The 16,907-nt window shown below is 48.4% G+C and overlaps 1 protein-coding gene across 5 annotated transcripts in view; it reads left to right on the top strand.

The window, feature by feature from the left end:
• The window catches only part of LOC122912331 (myelin protein zero-like protein 3), a 52,226-nt gene extending 35,319 nt beyond the window's left edge, over window positions 1–16,907 (top strand). For all 5 annotated transcript variants that reach the window (XM_044257940.1, XM_044257943.1, XM_044257945.1 and 2 more), the window contains 6 exons: window positions 4,815–4,927; window positions 7,180–7,417; window positions 10,489–10,627; window positions 13,272–13,332; window positions 14,757–14,846; window positions 16,413–16,907. In XM_044257940.1, coding sequence (XP_044113875.1) covers window positions 4,815–4,927; window positions 7,180–7,417; window positions 10,489–10,627; window positions 13,272–13,332; window positions 14,757–14,846; window positions 16,413–16,484 — 713 coding nt within the window. In that variant the 3' untranslated portion in view covers window positions 16,485–16,907. The remainder of the gene's footprint in view (window positions 1–4,814; window positions 4,928–7,179; window positions 7,418–10,488; window positions 10,628–13,271; window positions 13,333–14,756; window positions 14,847–16,412) is intronic.

The raw sequence follows: 16,907 nt of genomic DNA, 5'->3' as shown, positions 1-16,907 counted from the left end.
GGGCAAGCAGACTCTGTGCTGAGCCCCATATGGGGCTTGATCTCACAGCCCTGAGATCATGATCTGAGCCAAAATCAAGAGTTGGTTGCTTAACCAACCGAGTCACACAGGCGCCCTAAGAATGATTATTTTGTGATTACCTTACATGTGTCTATCCTTGTGAAAATGCTGTGTAGGAGGTATTGATCCTTTCATTTTACAGATGAAGTCACTGAGGCTTAGAGAGGCTTAGATGTGACTTGCCTAAGCACACGTATTTATTAAATGGCGTATCTGGCCTTGAACCCTGGCACCTCTGACAACAAAGTCCCCATTCCTTTTACTCTACCCTGGTGCTTCCCATCAGTTATCCACACTGATGCCATGTCCATATCTCATAGGTTCCTATGGTAAGTGCTGGGGAAAGAAAAGAGATGAGATCTCTCTAACTACTTTGGATTTCATTTTCCCATTTGTCAGTGGAGGGAGTGGCTTTAGTAGACTGTGGTTTTAAACTGTGCCCTGATGAAGCCTGAAGGTTCAGCAAACATGGTAGGCTGCACAGAGGATGAGAACAGGCCAGGGGCTTAATAGAGGACTGGGTCAGGTAGGACCTCAGGCTCCTACCTCCACTGCAACCAAAGCCCTTTCTCTTTTTCCTGTTTTATTCATTGGACTGCCAGCTTAGAGTTTGTTTAAAAGAAAGAATTCTGCTGCTTCAAGAAAGTTTGAAGACCGCCGAATTAGCTACATTCTTTGAAAGTGTGCATTGAAGGAACAGTTCGTGGCCTCAGGAAAGCTTGCAGTTTAGTTAGGGAGCTAAAATCCGGACCTCCTCCCCTCCCCCAGCTGTTTGGGTCGGGTCTGTGAGTGAGCTCCTTTGGAGCACCTAGTGCTCCTCGTTGGTGACACTTTTCACACCTGTCCAGTGTGTCTTCCCTGTTTGTGTGGGTCTGTATTCTCTGTCCTCTGTTCAGCCCTGGACACCATGCGTGGCACAGAGTAAGCAATCAATAAACATTCGCCAAATGAGTGAATTTCTTGAGTTAGTATCCCTCACTTGAATCCAGTTTCTAAAAAACTGGATTTGGAATTGTAGAAGGAATTGTAGAAGGTGGCCTCTGCCTCTCCTCCTCCTTTTTCCTACCTTTTTTTTTCCTTTTCTTTTCCTACTTTTTTAAAAAAGATTTTATTTATTTACTTGACAGACAGAGGTCACAAGTAGGCAGAGAGGCAGGCAGAGAGAGAGGGGGAAGCAGGTTCCCTGCTGAGCAGAGAGTCTGGTGTGGGGCTCGAGCCCAGAACCCTGGGATCATGACCAGAGCTGAAGGCAGAGGCTTAACCCATGGAGCCACCCAGGTGCCCCTTTTCTTTTCTTTTCTTTTAAATTATGTTGTATTAGTCGCCCTACAGTACTTAGCTTTTGATGTAGTGTTCCATGATTCATTGTTTACGTATAACACCCAGTGCTCATTGCAATACGTGCCCTCCTTAATACCCATCACTGGGCTCATCCATCCCCTCAACCCCTGCCCCTCTAAAACTCTGTTTCCTGGAGTCTGTATCTCTCATGATTCAACTCCCCCTCTGATTTCGATTGACATTTTTCTTTTGCTTTTCAAAGCTATTTTTCTCCAGAAAGAGGAAAGGAATCAGGTTCTCCAAGGATTATCTTTGGGTTACTCCTTTCTGCTTTGTCTTCTGATGCCTTGCCCAGACACAAGCATGGCGTACAATATGGGCAGCTGTTCTCTCTTTGAAGAGACACAGAAGGCATGAACTGAAAGCCAGTTTCACAATTGGAGAATCCATGGAAACAGTCCAGAGCAATTTTAGGGTTAGTCACATAACTTCCCCACTAGTCCCTAGAGCAACCTGTATTTTTCCTTCTAGCCCGAAAGAGGGTAGAGCCAACTCCTCAAAATGTGCCGGGTGGCCACTGGGAAGTTGTTCAGCTTGCTTGACGGAGGTTGTCTTCCCCTATGTGAAGCCTCTATACTTTTTTCTACAAAGTTTACTCATCAGTTTATAATCATTCTGTGCTTCTACTCCTTCACTTCCTTTTCTCATAGTTCTTATTTTAAATACGAAAAGCAATATTCTTTTAAAAATTTTTAAAATAATTTTTAAAAAGATTTTATTTGTTTATTTGTCAGACAGAGATCACAAGTAGGCAGAGAGACAGGCAGAGAGAGAGGAAGGGAAGCAGAGAGCCTGATGCGGGGCTCGATCCCAGGACCCAGGACCTGAGCTGAAGGCAGAGGCTTTAACCCACTGAGCCACCCAGGTGTCCCTTAAAATAATTTTTTAAAGATTCCACTTATTTGGGCGCCTGGGTGGCTCAGTGGGTTAAGCCACTGCCTTCGGCTCAGGTCATGATCTCAGGGTCCTGGGATCAAGTCCCGCATCGGGCTCTCTGCTCAGCAGGGAGCCTGCTTCCTCCTCTCTCTCTCTCTGCCTACTTGTGATCTCTCTCTGTCAAATAAATAAATAAAATCTTAAAAAAAAAGATTCCACTTATTTGAGAGAAAGAATAGAGAAATAGAGAGCACAGGTCAGGGTAGGGGGTGAGGGGCAGAGGCAGAGGGAGAGGGAGAAAACTGCCTGCTCAGTGGGGAGCTGGATGCAGGGCTCCATCCCAGGACCCTGAGATCATGACCTGACCCGAAGGTAGACGCTTAACCCACTGAGTCACCCAGGTGCCTCTATAGGCAATATTCTTTCAAATAAAAATTGTGTTAACTTCCTGTACCTTTGCTCTAGAATCAGCTCTCCTTCCACTGATGTGAGGAGGCACAGAATAGTAAGTGAGAGCTTGGGCTTTTCTTCCCTCAGGCCTGGGTTTATGTGCTGGCTCTGCCTTTCACAGACTCTTGGGCTATGTGCCCTTGGGCTCTCTCACCTTCTTCCTCTGACAATGGGAGAACAACAGCGCATATCTCAAAATACCGTAATGACTAGCTGACATGCTACATACACGTGTCTGACACATGCCTGATGAAAGGTGCAGAATCGTTTGGTGTTTATTATTGCATTTTATTTTATCTTGTTTTATTTATTTATTTATGTATTTATATAATTTTTAAAAAGATCTTATTTACTTGAGAGAAAGAGAATGAGAGAGAGCATGGGATGGGGAGGGCCAAAGGGAGAAGCAGACTCCCCCTTGAGCAAGGAGCCCGATGCGGGACTCGATCCCGGGACTCCAGAATCATGACATGAGCCTAAGGCAGTGGACCCAGGGTGAGCCTAAGGGTGCCACCCAGGCGCCCTTGTTTTTTTTTTTCTTTAGTAGGCTCCATGCCCATTCCCAGTGGGGAGCCCAGTGTGGGGCTTGAACTCACGACCCTGAGATCAAAACCTGAGCAGAGATCGAGAGTCAGATGATTTACCAACTGAGCCACCCAGGTGCCCTTATTACTACATTTAAAAAATAAAGTTCAGTTCTTAATGTACTTTTGGATTTAGAGGGACTTCCCCCCCCACTGATGTTCTTTGGAGTGAATTTTTATTACTTTCAAAATGATTCCCTCCATAGAGTTTCAAGTTCATAATATTTTCTCTTGGTTTCCTCCTATCGTGCATCTCTCCTGCTGGGCAGGAAGTTCACATTCTCCCAGAGAAACAGTTCCCATGAAAAGGTCAGCTTATGCACTCTTTGTTCCTTCATGAGCTTGCCCGATGTGCTTTTGAAGGAATTCTGTCCAGTTAAGACTTGCTAAGGCTTGTGTTTCCCTAAATACCACCGTGCATTTCATTTCTCAACTGACTTTGTGGTTGATTTGTGTAGAACATTATTGAAAAACCAGAAATGCCTTGCTAATTTTTTTTTCCAGGAACCCCTCAAAATGACTTATGTAATAAGCATATGATGGGGTCAGCTGCTCATACAGATAAGCAGAAGGAAGAGCCTAGGAGTTGGGAAGCCCGAAGCAGGGGGAAAGGGATCTTCTGAAGGGAGTGGGGGTAGGGATTAAAACAGAAAAAAGAACCAAAAGGAAAAATGTCTATTGTCTTGGCCTAATTAGCAAGCAGTCCTGTGACCTGTACTGTAGCCAAAACTATCCTAAGCAAGTCCTAAGACAACTTGTAAAAAGAATATAAGAAATTGAAGAAAATCGCCTGTGAATCAGTTTTTCAGCTAGAAGAGGGTTATGCGTAAGCATGAAAGTTATATAACTCTCTACTTCCTGTTTACGTTCCACAGATGTGGGTGTCTAAGATGGTGAATAGAAAGGGGGGCTTCGGGGCGCCTGGGTGGCTCAGTGGGGTAAAGCCTCCGCCTTTGGCTTGGGTCATGATCCCAGGGTGCTGGGATCGAGCCCCACATCGGGCTCTCTGCTCGGCGGGGAGCCTGCTTCCCTTCCTCTCTCTCTGCCTGCCTCTCTGCCTACTTGTGATCTCTGTGAAATAAATAAATAAAATCTTTAAAAAAAAAAAAGAAAAAGAAAGGGGGGCTTCAAGATTTTTTGTACTTCCTTTAGCATAGCTTGAACTGGAGCGGGGCCTCAGGAAAAATTCTAGAAAAGGGGAAGGAGCAGGGAACTAAAGGGAATCAAAAAGTGTTGTAGTTTGAAGACCCCTCAGAGTTGAAAGTGTGGGTAGCTCTGCGTACTCTCTTACTCATGGGGTGTCCTGTGAGTGGGAGGCCTCTGGCTACTACTTCGTCCACACAGGATCATCTGGCTCGTCTGTAGAATGAATTTGTGCAGTATTTAGTGGTGACATTGATTTTATGGCTGAGGAGCTTTGGCTAAGCATGAGCTCTTATGAACGTTCTTTGACTTCTGTAGACATTACCTTGGGTTTGACTTGAGTTACCATTTTATCCCCAGAGCTCACGGTACATGTGGGTGACTCGACTCAGCTGAGGTGTGTTTTCCAGAGCACAGAAGAGAAACGCATGACCAAGGTAGACTGGACATTCTCATCAGGAGAGCCTGCCAAGGTAAGGAAGAGGAACCATCAGCGTGTGGTGGAGTGCCTGGCCAACGGTGTCAGGACAGTGTGGGGAGAGGGAGAGTTTAGGCTCCAGGTGCCATGGGCTTTGGAGCTTGTCAGAAGCGCTACTTGGCTGGGCAGCTTCAGCTCCGTGGTGGGAAGAATAACTCTCATGAAGATGACAAAGAGGAGGACGATATTCCGGCTGCTGCTGCTCAGCCTGTTGGGCTGTTGGGACACGTATGCTAGATCATCCCTGTGAAGCACTTGTGTCTGCCTTGGCCACTGCATTTGAGTTTCCTTCCTCTTTTCCCATCCCCTCTTTGTAGAGTCCAGGGGAGAAGGAGGGGGATGGCTTCTGTGGCCTTGTCTCTAAGCTCTTGTCTCTAAGAATGATTGTATTCTTGTTTTTATTTGGATTATTTTGATAAGTTTTCTTCTGTGTCCCACTGTCCCACTTATGGGATGGAAGGAAATTTCTTTGTCTTTATGGGTGCTTTGATGTTGGGATTAGTAGGTCCTGGGCCACGGTATGGAATGGTTTGTGGGAACTCTGAAGCAGCAAGTGGCAAGTTAGTTCGTAGACTGGTGGATGTCCTCTGTGCATGGCGATGTCCTCTGTGCATGGGTCAAGGTGTGTTGTGGGGGAGATCCCAGGTCACTTATTGCTAATAAAAATTAAGGTGCAAAGTAGCTTTTCTATTAACATATTCCCAGTCATGCCTATAAAAAATCATTTGTACTCACTTGATTCCCATATGCTGAGCGGGTGTGAAAGGGTGGCATTGTGAAAGAGTGTGGGAAATTACATGTAGTCTCAGGTCCACCTCTGGGAGCTTATCATGTGTTTAGATGTCTGCCACTATGTGAGTCACAGCAGAAAATAGGTTAAGAAAGGACATTTTGATCTGTGAATTCAAAACACAAGAGATAAGATATTAGGGACCAGGTCTTCTTGTTCATGTTCGTGTCTGTATACCTATTTCCATTCCTTAAAAGCTTTTAAAAATAGTGATATTTACTTCTCTTTATTAAAAATTCCACTTACTCATTTAACAAGTGTTTTAAGCACCGATGTGGCAGACACTCAACGCTCCTGCTTTGATGGGAGACTTAAGATCAAGGGAGACACACAGTAAAATAATGAAGAAATAAATATGTAATATGTCAGGTAATAGAGCTATGGAGAACAAAAAAACAGGCATTTGTGGTCTCATTTTACATAGGTGGTCAGAGAGGCCTCCCTGAAAAGATGACATTTGAGCAGAGATCTGCTGGAAGTGAGGGGGGAACCATGTGTATTTCTGGGGGGAAGAGTGTCCCAGGGAAAGGGAGGAGCAAGTGCAAAGGCCCTGAGGCCAGTACTCAAAAAAAGCAATAAGGCCAGTGTGGATGGAATGAAGTGACACAGATAGCTGAGGGAGGAAAAAGTAGAAGATGAAATCAAAGAGGAAGATGGAGTGGGGCAGGTCATGGAGGGTCTTCTACTTTTAGTTGAAATGGGGAGCCATTGGAGGGTTTGGAGTAGAGAAGTAACATGATTTAACTTCTATTTCTAAGGGCTCACCTGTTGAGAATAAACCATAGTTGGGAGTAAGGACAAATAAGGAAGCTCCTTGCAGGAATTCAGGTGAGGGTTGGGGTGGGTTGGGCCAGAATGATTACCGTGGAGGAGGTGAGAAATGGCTAGATTTCGGATCTGTCTTTTTTTTTTTTTTTTTGGATCTGTCTTGAAGGTAGGGGTGACAGGATTTGCTAAGGGATTTCAGTGTGAGTTTAAGAAGGAGAGGAATTAAGGATGATTCCAAGATTTTTAGCCTGAGCATCTGGAAGAAGGCTTTGCCATTTACCAAAAAGGGATGGACTGGAGGGAGCTGGTTTGCGGGGAATAATTTGGAGTTTAGTTTTAGACATGTTTCAAGTGCCTATTGGAAATCCAACCAGAAGTGCTAAGAAGTAAAGGTGTACCTTTACTTCCTTTCCCTGGTGAAGTACAAAAAAGGAATGCCTCTCCTCCCCTTTTCTTCCTCATGCCTTTCTGCCAGTCGACAGTTGTTCACGGTTTGGTGTGTCCGTCACAGCTACACATGCTACACACGCGTGTGTGTGCATGACTCATGATGTCTCATACTGCCTGATCATACCTTCACTGCCCACATATTCAGGGCCCTGTGAGTCCCAAGAGCCCCCTACTCCATCTTCCCTTCTCCCCCCTCTTCCATAGTCCTTGCAAACTCATATGTTGCCTTTCCCTTCTAGGAGGAGGTTGTGTTACGTTATTACCCCAAACTCAGTGTCCCTATGGGGTACTCCCAGAACTGGGGCCGCTTCCAGAACCGTGTAACTCTGGTGGGGGACACTTCCCGCAATGATGCATCTATCCTGCTGCAAGGAGTGAAGGGGTCTGACAGAGGAAGCTACACCTGCAGTATCCACCTGGGGAACCTGACCTTCAGGAAGACCACTTCGCTGCACGTGATCGTGAAAGAGCCCCAAAGTATCTGGCATTTGGTTGGGGGGGGAGGGGCCTCCAAGCTGGGAGGCATGGCCAGGACTAGGGTGAGGTCAGAGAGGCATCGGGGGTGCGAAATTGCAGGAGGCACGACTCTGAGATGCTGTACTTCCATGACCCTGACATAAGTCCTCGTACCCTGGACTTACGTGACCCTCACAGTGATGCCTCCTTCAATCTGGATCCCGAGGCACCTTGCTTGCCTCACTCTAGTTCTGGCCCTGCGGGTGCCTCAAAGACAAGGGAACTAATATTTGGTGAACTCCAGCCTTCCGCCAGAACTCACTCCCTGCCCGTCTAGTATACTGATTTAAAAATACAGGAGCTCAGAGATGGATTGGGGCTAATGTCCAAGGTTTTTTTTCCTTGGATGCTGTACACTCTGTAGCAGAAGGGAAAATGACCCTGAGCTGGTGAGCGACAGAACAGAGCAGAGAGAAAACAGGAAGGGACCAGAACCTAAAATAGAGGTGTTCTCTGATGAAAGCTTCTCTATTCTGGAAGACATTGTACATTAAAGCCAGTGGTGTGTCGGAGAGTAAAGATTCAATTGTGTGGACCCAGAGAGGTTGATAAGTGAGGGCTTAAAGTTAAACGGTAACACAGTTAACAGTCAGGATGTGGCCTGTGGACTTTGCCTTTTGCTGGAGCCCTTTGCCTTTGCTGGGGGTTGGCTGCGGTTTGTTGGGGGTGGGGATATGGGTGAGGAGGGAACACACCTCAGTACCTCTGACCAGAGACTTGAGTCTCTGGAGGCACCTCGTTTTAAGACATAACAAAGGGAGGCGCCTGGGGGCTCAGCCATTAAGCGGCTGCCTTCGGCTCAGGTCGTGATCTCAGGGTCCTGGGATCAAATCCTGAATCAGGCTCCCTGCTCAGCAGGAGGTCTGCTCCATCTGCCCCTCCCTCCTACTCATGATCCCTCTCTCTCCATCTCAAATAAAATTTTTAAAATACACACACACACACACACACACACAGCAAAGGGTCCCAGCTGGAGGGGGAAGTGGGACAGATGGATTTCTTCACTCTCAGAAGTCTTATTTCCATTTCACAGGGAAAACACATACCATGAATGGGAGCTCACTCAACCTCCAAGCCCCCAGCCCACCCCTCTCCAGGCCTACCTCCATCTGCCCGCATCCTCCCCTGTCTGTCTGTCCCGCCACGCCAGGCTCCCTTCCACCCCGGGCTCATCCAGACTTCTGTGCTCACGTGGCATTTTCTCCCTGTCTCGGGAGACTAACGCTTTCTAGTGGCTTCTGCCATCCAGCCTATAAATACGCTCACCTCTTCCTCTCACCTTCTGTCCTCGTCTACTTTAGCTCTTATCCCGTGTCGTCGTCTTAAAACAGAAACAACTCACATCCTATACATTCACCCATTTAAAGCCTACAACTCGGTGACTTTTAGTATATTCAGAGTTGTGTGTCCTTCACTTCAATCAGTTCTGGATTTCTGTCTTGACCTAGCCAAGCCGCTTGCTCAGAGACCATATGTGGTGCCTCGTCTCTCACTTCCCATTAATTCCTTCGTGCGTTGCATCCTGGCTCCTGCTTCCGCCTCTGCTCCAGCTTAGGTCACCAGCGTGGCTCTAACCGTCCGCCCTCGGCCTTCTTTACCCCAGTAGTATTGGACGCCGTATTCTCTGTATATACAATATATTCTGTGTTGGATTCATTCTTCCTTCCTTCTTTCTCCCTCCCTTCCTCCCTTCCTTCCTGTCTAATTCATTTATGTATCCATCCAAATTCTAGCCAGATAGTCCACAAATGCTTCATATGCAACATTATCCTAACCCGCTTCTGCACTCCTCTCCCCGGCTCGTCTCCTCCACCTCAGTCAACGCCGTCACCCTCTACACACTGTCCTAGCTGGGTGCCTGGGAGTTGTATCTGATTCTTCCCTTTCCCATGACCCCCAATCTCACAGGTCAACCAGGTCTGTCGTTTCTACTACTGACTTTGAGTACGCCTCGCTTCCAGTCCTGCATAACACTCTGTCTTCCTCTCTGTGTTGACCTGGAGCCCTCCAGCTGGTGTCTGCTCTCATTCTCAGCCCGGCTCGCCCTCTCCCTGAAGCTCTCCGAGCCAATGCTCTAAATCACAAATCCCAGCGTTCTGTCCTGGGGCTCAGAGTCTTTCAGTGGTTGGTTTCTCCATCATTTACAGAAAGCAAGCCAGACTCCTGGGTGGTTTAATCAAGGCCCTTCATGACGGAGACTCTGCCATCTGTCCAGCCTAATTCCCCACCTTGCCCACAAATGCAGCTTTGAGCCGGACCCATGGAACTATTTCTAATTTCTGGAAGTACCAGCATCCTCTTGGGTCTCCAGACCTTGTGTGTAATGCGCCCCCTTTCCCATATTGTCTGCCCAACAAACTTGATGTTTCCTTAAGACTTTTAAACTTTAACATTGTTGTTGAGAAATTCTCAACATCTGTTTCCCATAGAATTGGGTACCCTTTTGGACTTCCCATATGGACTTCTGTCATGGCCCCTATAGCAGCTGTGGTTTTCTGTCAACATGTTTGTCCCCATCCTTGTCCCCATCCTTGAAGGAATCATGTCTTACTTGTCTTTGTAGCTTCTTTGCCTAGTGATATTTGGCACCCAGGAGTGTTTATGTACATATTTAGAGTAAACTAAAGAAATGAATGAAGGGTACCATATGGGTAGAAATGCTTCACCTGGTATCAGGACTGTGGGTCTGAGTGTTGTCCCATATATGCTTTTGAAACCAATCACTTTCTCACAGAAAGATCTGAAGCCTCTAAAATGTCTGTTATTTTATTTTAAGGTAGAATTGTTAATATCAGCGTCTGCTGTCACCCATCCACCTTAATCCACACTGTAGGTAGGGATAAGCAAGGCGGCCAGACTTGGTTCTCCATCGAATGGGGACAGCTGGAGTCCCAGTGTTTCAGCGTGGGGTGAAGTCTGGCCTTCTCCCCCAAACTCCTGGCTTGGCTTTGTCTCCTTGGTAAGAACTGGTGGGACTCACGGCTCTTTTCTGGGATACTGAGACCCTCTCATTGCTTTTCTCCTTTCCCAAGCATCGGTGACCCCAGTAGCCCTCAGACCCGAGCTCCTGGGTGGCAATCAGCTGGTGATCATCGTGGGGATTGTCTGCGGCACTATCCTGCTGCTTCCTGTTCTGATACTGATCGTGAAGAGGACCCACAGGAGTAAGAGGTACAGGGCTGGGATGGGAGGCCAGTGGCGCTTCGAGCCTGAAGCGGAAGAGTGAGAGGGCCCTCGCTGTGCCATCCTCACAGAAGCGGGTACTTTTTTTTTTTTTTTTAAAGATTTTATTTATTTATTTGACAGAGCGAGATCACAAGTAGGCAGAGAGGCAGGCAGAGAGAGAGAGGAAGGGAAGCAGGCTCCCTGCTGAGCAGAGAGCCCCATGCAGGGCTCTAATCCCAGGACCCTGGGATCATGACCTGAGCCGAAGGCAGAGGCTTTAACCCACTGCGCCACCCAGGTGCCCCAGAAGCGGGTACTTTAAATAGAATCGTCCACGGTTGTCACGTTAGATGTCATCTCTGTAGTGACCCCAACCCTCCACTCGCTGTGTTCCAGGAAGACTTCGCATGGCTTTACACCCTCCTCTTTCATTCTGGTATTTTACAGAGATTATCAGCTCTTTTGTAAACGGGGTTCTGAGGGGAGCATAATTAAGAGTATAAATCTTACACGAGAGCTATACGCTGTCATTCCATGCCAGAGAGAAGTGGTTTTTGAATTATCCACAATACCCACTTCACAGGGAAGACTGGATCTTGAGAGTTGTCGTGGGCTTATTTAAAGGAGCACATTCCAGGGCGCCTGGGTGGCTCAATGGGCTAAGCATCCGACTCTTGTTGATTTCGGCTCAGGTCATGGTCTCAGGGTCGTGGTATTAAGCCCCACGTGGGCTCCATGTTCAGTGCAAGGTCTGCTTGTCCCTCTCCCTCTGCTCCCCTCCTCGATCACACTTTCCACTCTCTGTCTCTCAAATAAATAACATCTTAAATAAATAAAGGGCCACATTCTAATTCTGAGAGGCTATTTTTTGTATGGATACCCTTAGGTCCTAAGTTACTTATTGTCGAAATATGTTGTTAAAGTCTTGAATTTCATCACTCCTTCTCCCAGCATCTCCAAAATGTCCAGATGCCCCGGACACGGCAGCCGTGTTTCACCAGCTGTGAGCAGGCCTGTGTCCCCCCATTTTCCCACCTGTTGATGATGGGATCCATTGCTGGGGCAAACCAGCTCTCTTGTCGAAATGCTGTCAGTGAGCAAAGACCCCCATTGCAGGTGCTGCCTGCTGAGTCTCCTTTCCTCACAAGACTCGGACTCTACAAAAAGCGCTTGGCCTGCTGGGTTGGCACTTCTTTTTTTTTTTTTTTAAAAGATTTTATTTATTTATTTGAGAGAGAGACAGTGAGAGAGAACATGAGCGAGGAGAAGGTCAGAAAGAGAAGCAGACTCCCCGTGGAGCTGGGAGCCCGATGCGGGACTCGATCCCGGGACTCCAGGATCATGACCTGAGCCGAAGGCAGTCGTCCAGCCAACTGAGCCACCCAGGCGTCCTTGGGTTGGCACTTCTGATCCCCAGGGCCTCTCTGATTTGGTTTGCACTTGGTTGGCCTCTCCGAGGGTCTTTGCTCTGGGTGTACAGATGGCCCTGAGCTCAGAGGTAGATGGCCATATCAACCCACCTCCCCACTCTGGGCCTCAGTTTCCCTCAAAATGAAATCAGTAATTCCACGTCTACTAGCTTATCTTAAAGAAACAACCAGGCTGGTACACTGAGATCTGTACACATGGTTGCTGTAGCACTGATGATATTTGAACATGGAAATCATCCTCAGTGACTGTCAGCTAACGATTCCCTGAATCAGTGTTCCACTCCGGGACATACTGCTGGATCCCGGATGTAGGGACGTGGGAAGGTGTCCCATGTGTAGTATGTAATATGATCTCATCTTTATTAAAAAGAAAATTAGATAGTGCTCGCTGCAGCAGCATACACAAAAAATATATTTTATGTGAGCACATGTAGGCCTGTATCGAGAAAGAATAATTCAGTAGTGTCAGTAGTGCTGTTTGAGAGAAAAGACAAGGTAGGTCCCACGAGGGCAGGAGGTTTACCAGGGCTTCAACCGCCAACTCTCTATGTTTCTTTACTATTTGAATTAATTTTACAATGAGAGCATACAACCTTATAATGAGGAAGTATGAGAAAACGAATTCCTCCACTTTGGGACAAAAAAAATATATATATGATTTCTTTTCTAGCTTCAACCGCCCCCCCCCCTTTTTTTTTAGCTCTACCTTAGGCCAAAACAGAAAAAAGGAAGTATATTCAGTGGCAGATGCAGAAGGCAGATGGTCAAGAGATCAAAGGCCAAGGGCTGGGAAGGGGCCAGCCCTGGCGGCTGGGGTGGGGGTGGGGAGAAGGGGGCGATGTGGCGGTATTTCTGCTTGGCAGGCTCCCCCCTGCGTCACCGATCTTCGGATGCCCCCTGCTGGCTCAGCTACACCTCCCCAGTTCTGGATTCTGGTAACATGGAATCCTGTGGCAGCGCTCGCTATTAATTCCTAAAGACTGTGTGGACAGAAAGATGTTAGCTAGGAGATAGAGAAGGCAAAGCCGTTGAGCCCAGACTCCCTCCAGAATGCCTCCCTGCTCTCCACCATAGAGATGCACTTCCCAGATTTCAGGGCGAGCTGGGGAGCCTAGAGAGCAGGTTCCTCCTCTGGGGTCCCCCTCAGTGGGTTCTTGGGCAGGCCCCCTTGAGTATACAATGCCGGCCGGTTAATTCCACCTGCTTTTCTCGTCTTGCAGCTCAGTAACCTCCACAACCCTGGTAAAAAGCCTGGAGAACATAAAGAAGGCTGATCCAGAGGTAAGGAAAGAACTCAAACCTCTGTTTCGCCACTGCGCCCTGTGCGGGCAGGGCAGATACAGCTCCATCATCCAGGTGGCGTCACTGTCTCTCTCCGTGGCCTGTCTTACTTGGTGTTACATCTCAGCATGCCAGCCAGTGCTGGGCACGGAGAGGGGCTCGGAAAAACTTCATCACCAGAGTGAGAGCCCCCAAGGAGGGAGTGGGGTGGGTCCGTGGGGCCTCCTGGTAGGGCCACAGGAAAGAGCACTGGACTCAGAATCAGAAAAATCCCCGCTCATGGGAGGCATAGGTGGCTCAGTCTGTTAAGTGTCTGCCTTGGGCTCAGGTCATGATCCCAGGGTCCTGGGATTGAGTCCTGCATCAGGCTCCCTGCTCAGTGGGGGAGTCTGCCTCTCCTTCTCCCTCTGCTGCTCCCCCTGCTTTCTCTCTCTCTCTCTCTCTCTCTCTCTCGCTGGCTCTCTGACAAATAAATAAATAAAATCTTTAAAAAAAAAAAAAATCCCTGTTCAAGCCCAGCTCTGGCACCTCCCAGAGCCACACTTTTCTCCCCAGTAAAATGAGAATGTGGACCAACATATTTGACTGTTTTAAGGTTCAGATAACCTGAGGTTCTGCAAGGGCTTCATGATCTCTGTGGAAGCATAAGGGAGAATTGGGGTACATTTAGGAGTTACAGGAAGGAGTTAACAGTTCAGATTAAATATTCGGGAACCCTAAGAAAGAGGATCAGGAACTACTTTTTCTTCCATATTAGTTTATCATGGAGCTGTATTGGGGTCTGAGAAATGAATTCATTTTCTTGAACTCCCTTTCCTCCCTCCCTCCCTTGTTTTAAAAACTCCTCTTGGAATATTTACTTTCCCATATTTTGCCCTGTCTGTGACCCAAGAGTAGGATTTTTGTCACAACATGGCACAGGGGCTTCCAGAAGCCCAAGAGTTTGTCACTAGATGACATCACCTCCCCAGATAGGGACAGGAATGTGAATCACAGCGTACCAGTGACCTCACAGATACAAGGTCCAGCGAGGGCTGCCCCTGCCCTACAGACCCTCTTGAAGAGCTGGCCCTGGTTAGTTGCCAGGCCTTGAATTAGAGGGAAATAAGCGCGAAGTACAAGTAACCTGGCCAGACAAGGGTTCCCTGCTGCTGCCTTAAAGTGCTCATCCAAGCAAAGAGGTTTGTCTTTTGAAGCAAAGAATTTGTTTCTTAAGGTAGTGCTCTTTGCGGACTGGCCAATTTTCTTAATTTTTGAGAAGACTGGAGATTGAATTATCATCATCAGTGATCATTGTTCTGGCTCTCAGTAGCCCTCTGGTGTTGACGCCCTGCGGATACTTGTAGATGGCTTTTTTCTTTGGCATGTAACATTTACTGATGTTTAGTAATGTTTATACTATTCCCCCCGCCCCCTCCCCCCAGAAGCATGTTTACTCTTCAATAGCCACACGGGAGCAGACTGAGGAAGAAGAAGAATCCAGTGGAAAAGCAGAGGCTACCTACATGACCATGGTGAGAGCGCTTCTGGGCGCAGCTGGGCCAGGTGTCCAGAGGGTGGAAAAGGAGCTGGCAAGGACTTGACAATGTGGCTGGGTCCCTGGGGGAGGTGACTGCTGAGGGCGGAGACTTTTCTATGTAGCAGGGAAGTCCGGGAAGCGGACAGTCTGCTGGACAGAAGAGTGAGACCAAACTCGCCTTCATACCCAGTCTCGAGTATTTAAAGGTCATTGGGGCTAACGATGATTGATTTTAGTGGTGAAAAGAGGCACCTTTGTCAGGGAGAAGCAAAGTGTCTCTGCCTCAGAGGTTAAGCAGAACCTAAAGGAGAAGGAACCACAGATCCTTGGACAGACGTCGTGTTGCAACTTTCCTTCTGGTCCGAGAGTCCCTTCCAGTTCTTAAGTTTTTCAATTCTGTGGCTTATGTTGTTCTGACATACTGTGATTGCCAGGAAGGCTGCATTCTATATAATGATATGGAGTCGGAGTCCTGCTGTCTCCTTCCTCCACTCCCGGGAAGTGCAGCACCTAGAAAAGGCACCTGGTAGTGAGTAGGAGTAAGGACAGAAGGAGCGAGCTGGCAGTGGGCACGGTGCTATCGGTAGGCTAGTAACAGGCATCCAGGCCATGCAGGGAGCAGTGTCTGCTGGGCTCGGGAAGGCTGGCCTGCTCCGTTTGGGGGATGGTGGCTTGTGTGTGTTCCCATCACACCAGCGCTGAGGACACATGATGGCAGCAGAGAAAGATCAGGGGCCTGGCGGGGTTCCACCTAGTGGAACAGTATCCCCCCTCGGGAGTCGTGTGCAGTCCCGTTTCCCCCGCCGTCCTTCTCCCGTGATCACCACGGGTGCTCCCGGCGCCGCCTGGCCATGTGCGGCCTCTCGGACTCCCGCTGCTGACAGCTGCGCGGACTGGTGGCCAAAAACCTGTGAGGCCTGCTTTCCCCGTGTTTGGCGGAGGCGCTTGGATTGAGACTCTCTGTCCCGTTCGGGAACGGGTCCAGTGAAGCGAGTATGGTCAGGCCAAAGCCACAAGACTCTTAAGTCCTGTAGAGGCCGGTCATGTTGTTTTAAAGGCCGTATTCCCAGTTCAGGAAGCCTCTGGGTGAATCCGGGCCCGCGGGCAGCCTGTGGGAGATCTCGGGCAGAGAGGCGTTATTTGGTTAGGGAGCAGGGAGACAACAAACCTTTGATTTTGTTGTTGTTGTTGTTGAATTGATTATGTTTGCTTCAGAGGAAGGGGCACCGCGCCCTCTGTCCCGGTTCTGGGGCCGGACAGCTAGTGGTTAACATCGCAAGCTTTGAAGCTGGGCAGACCGGGCCCGACTCCTGGCTCTGTGACTTTGACACTGGATGATCGCAGGCAGTAACTTAGCCTGTCTGACACTCAGTGTCCTCATCCTTAAAATGGGAATCACAGTACCCACCTTCCAGATGGTGAGGCTCTCACACAGGAGGGCTTGTGAAATTCAGAATTGGGCCAGACGGATGGAAAGCGCTTAGTACATGGCAACTATTCTGGTGGAAATACTTACACATGTGCTTTTTTTCTTTCCTCCCCCTCCCCCTGCCCCCGGCAGCACCCAGTTTGGCCTTCTGTGAGATCGGCACCCAGTAACCCACCCGAAAAACGTCCGCTGGGGGAATTCTAAAGCCAGAGCAAGATGTTTGAGAAGAAAAGAGAGTTCCTTTTGCGCTTAGCAATGGCAGAGACTCCTCTGTGTGTCCTGAGTTACTGCGTGGGTCCTTCCGGGACCCCCCCTGCCCCCCGAGTTGTTCTTTTGCCTCATTGGTCGAAGGGCTGAAGAAGGAGGGTTCAGAACCCGGCAGAAAGACTGGACAGCTTGGGAGGGACAGGCCCCGACGGAGGGAAGCATAGATGCAGTCCTTCTGGCCTGGGACGCTGGCCCTGGGGACCCTGGCCAAGCCGTGGTGGCCTCGAGCGTTCCCTCAGATCCTCTGCTTCGATGGTGCTCTTTGTGGAGGGGTCCCTGGGAAGAATCACAGAAACAAAAACCAACCCAAATGATTCCTTTGGCAAATTACCCCTAAATAAACATGGCTTGTGGAAATCA

This window comes from Neovison vison, chromosome 7 (assembly GCF_020171115.1).
Source record: "Neovison vison isolate M4711 chromosome 7, ASM_NN_V1, whole genome shotgun sequence".
In the NCBI taxonomy this organism is placed as follows: Eukaryota; Metazoa; Chordata; class Mammalia; order Carnivora; family Mustelidae; genus Neogale; species Neogale vison.
The sequence above is the reverse complement of the archived record's forward strand: the minus strand, read 5'-3'. Positions and strand labels throughout refer to the sequence as shown.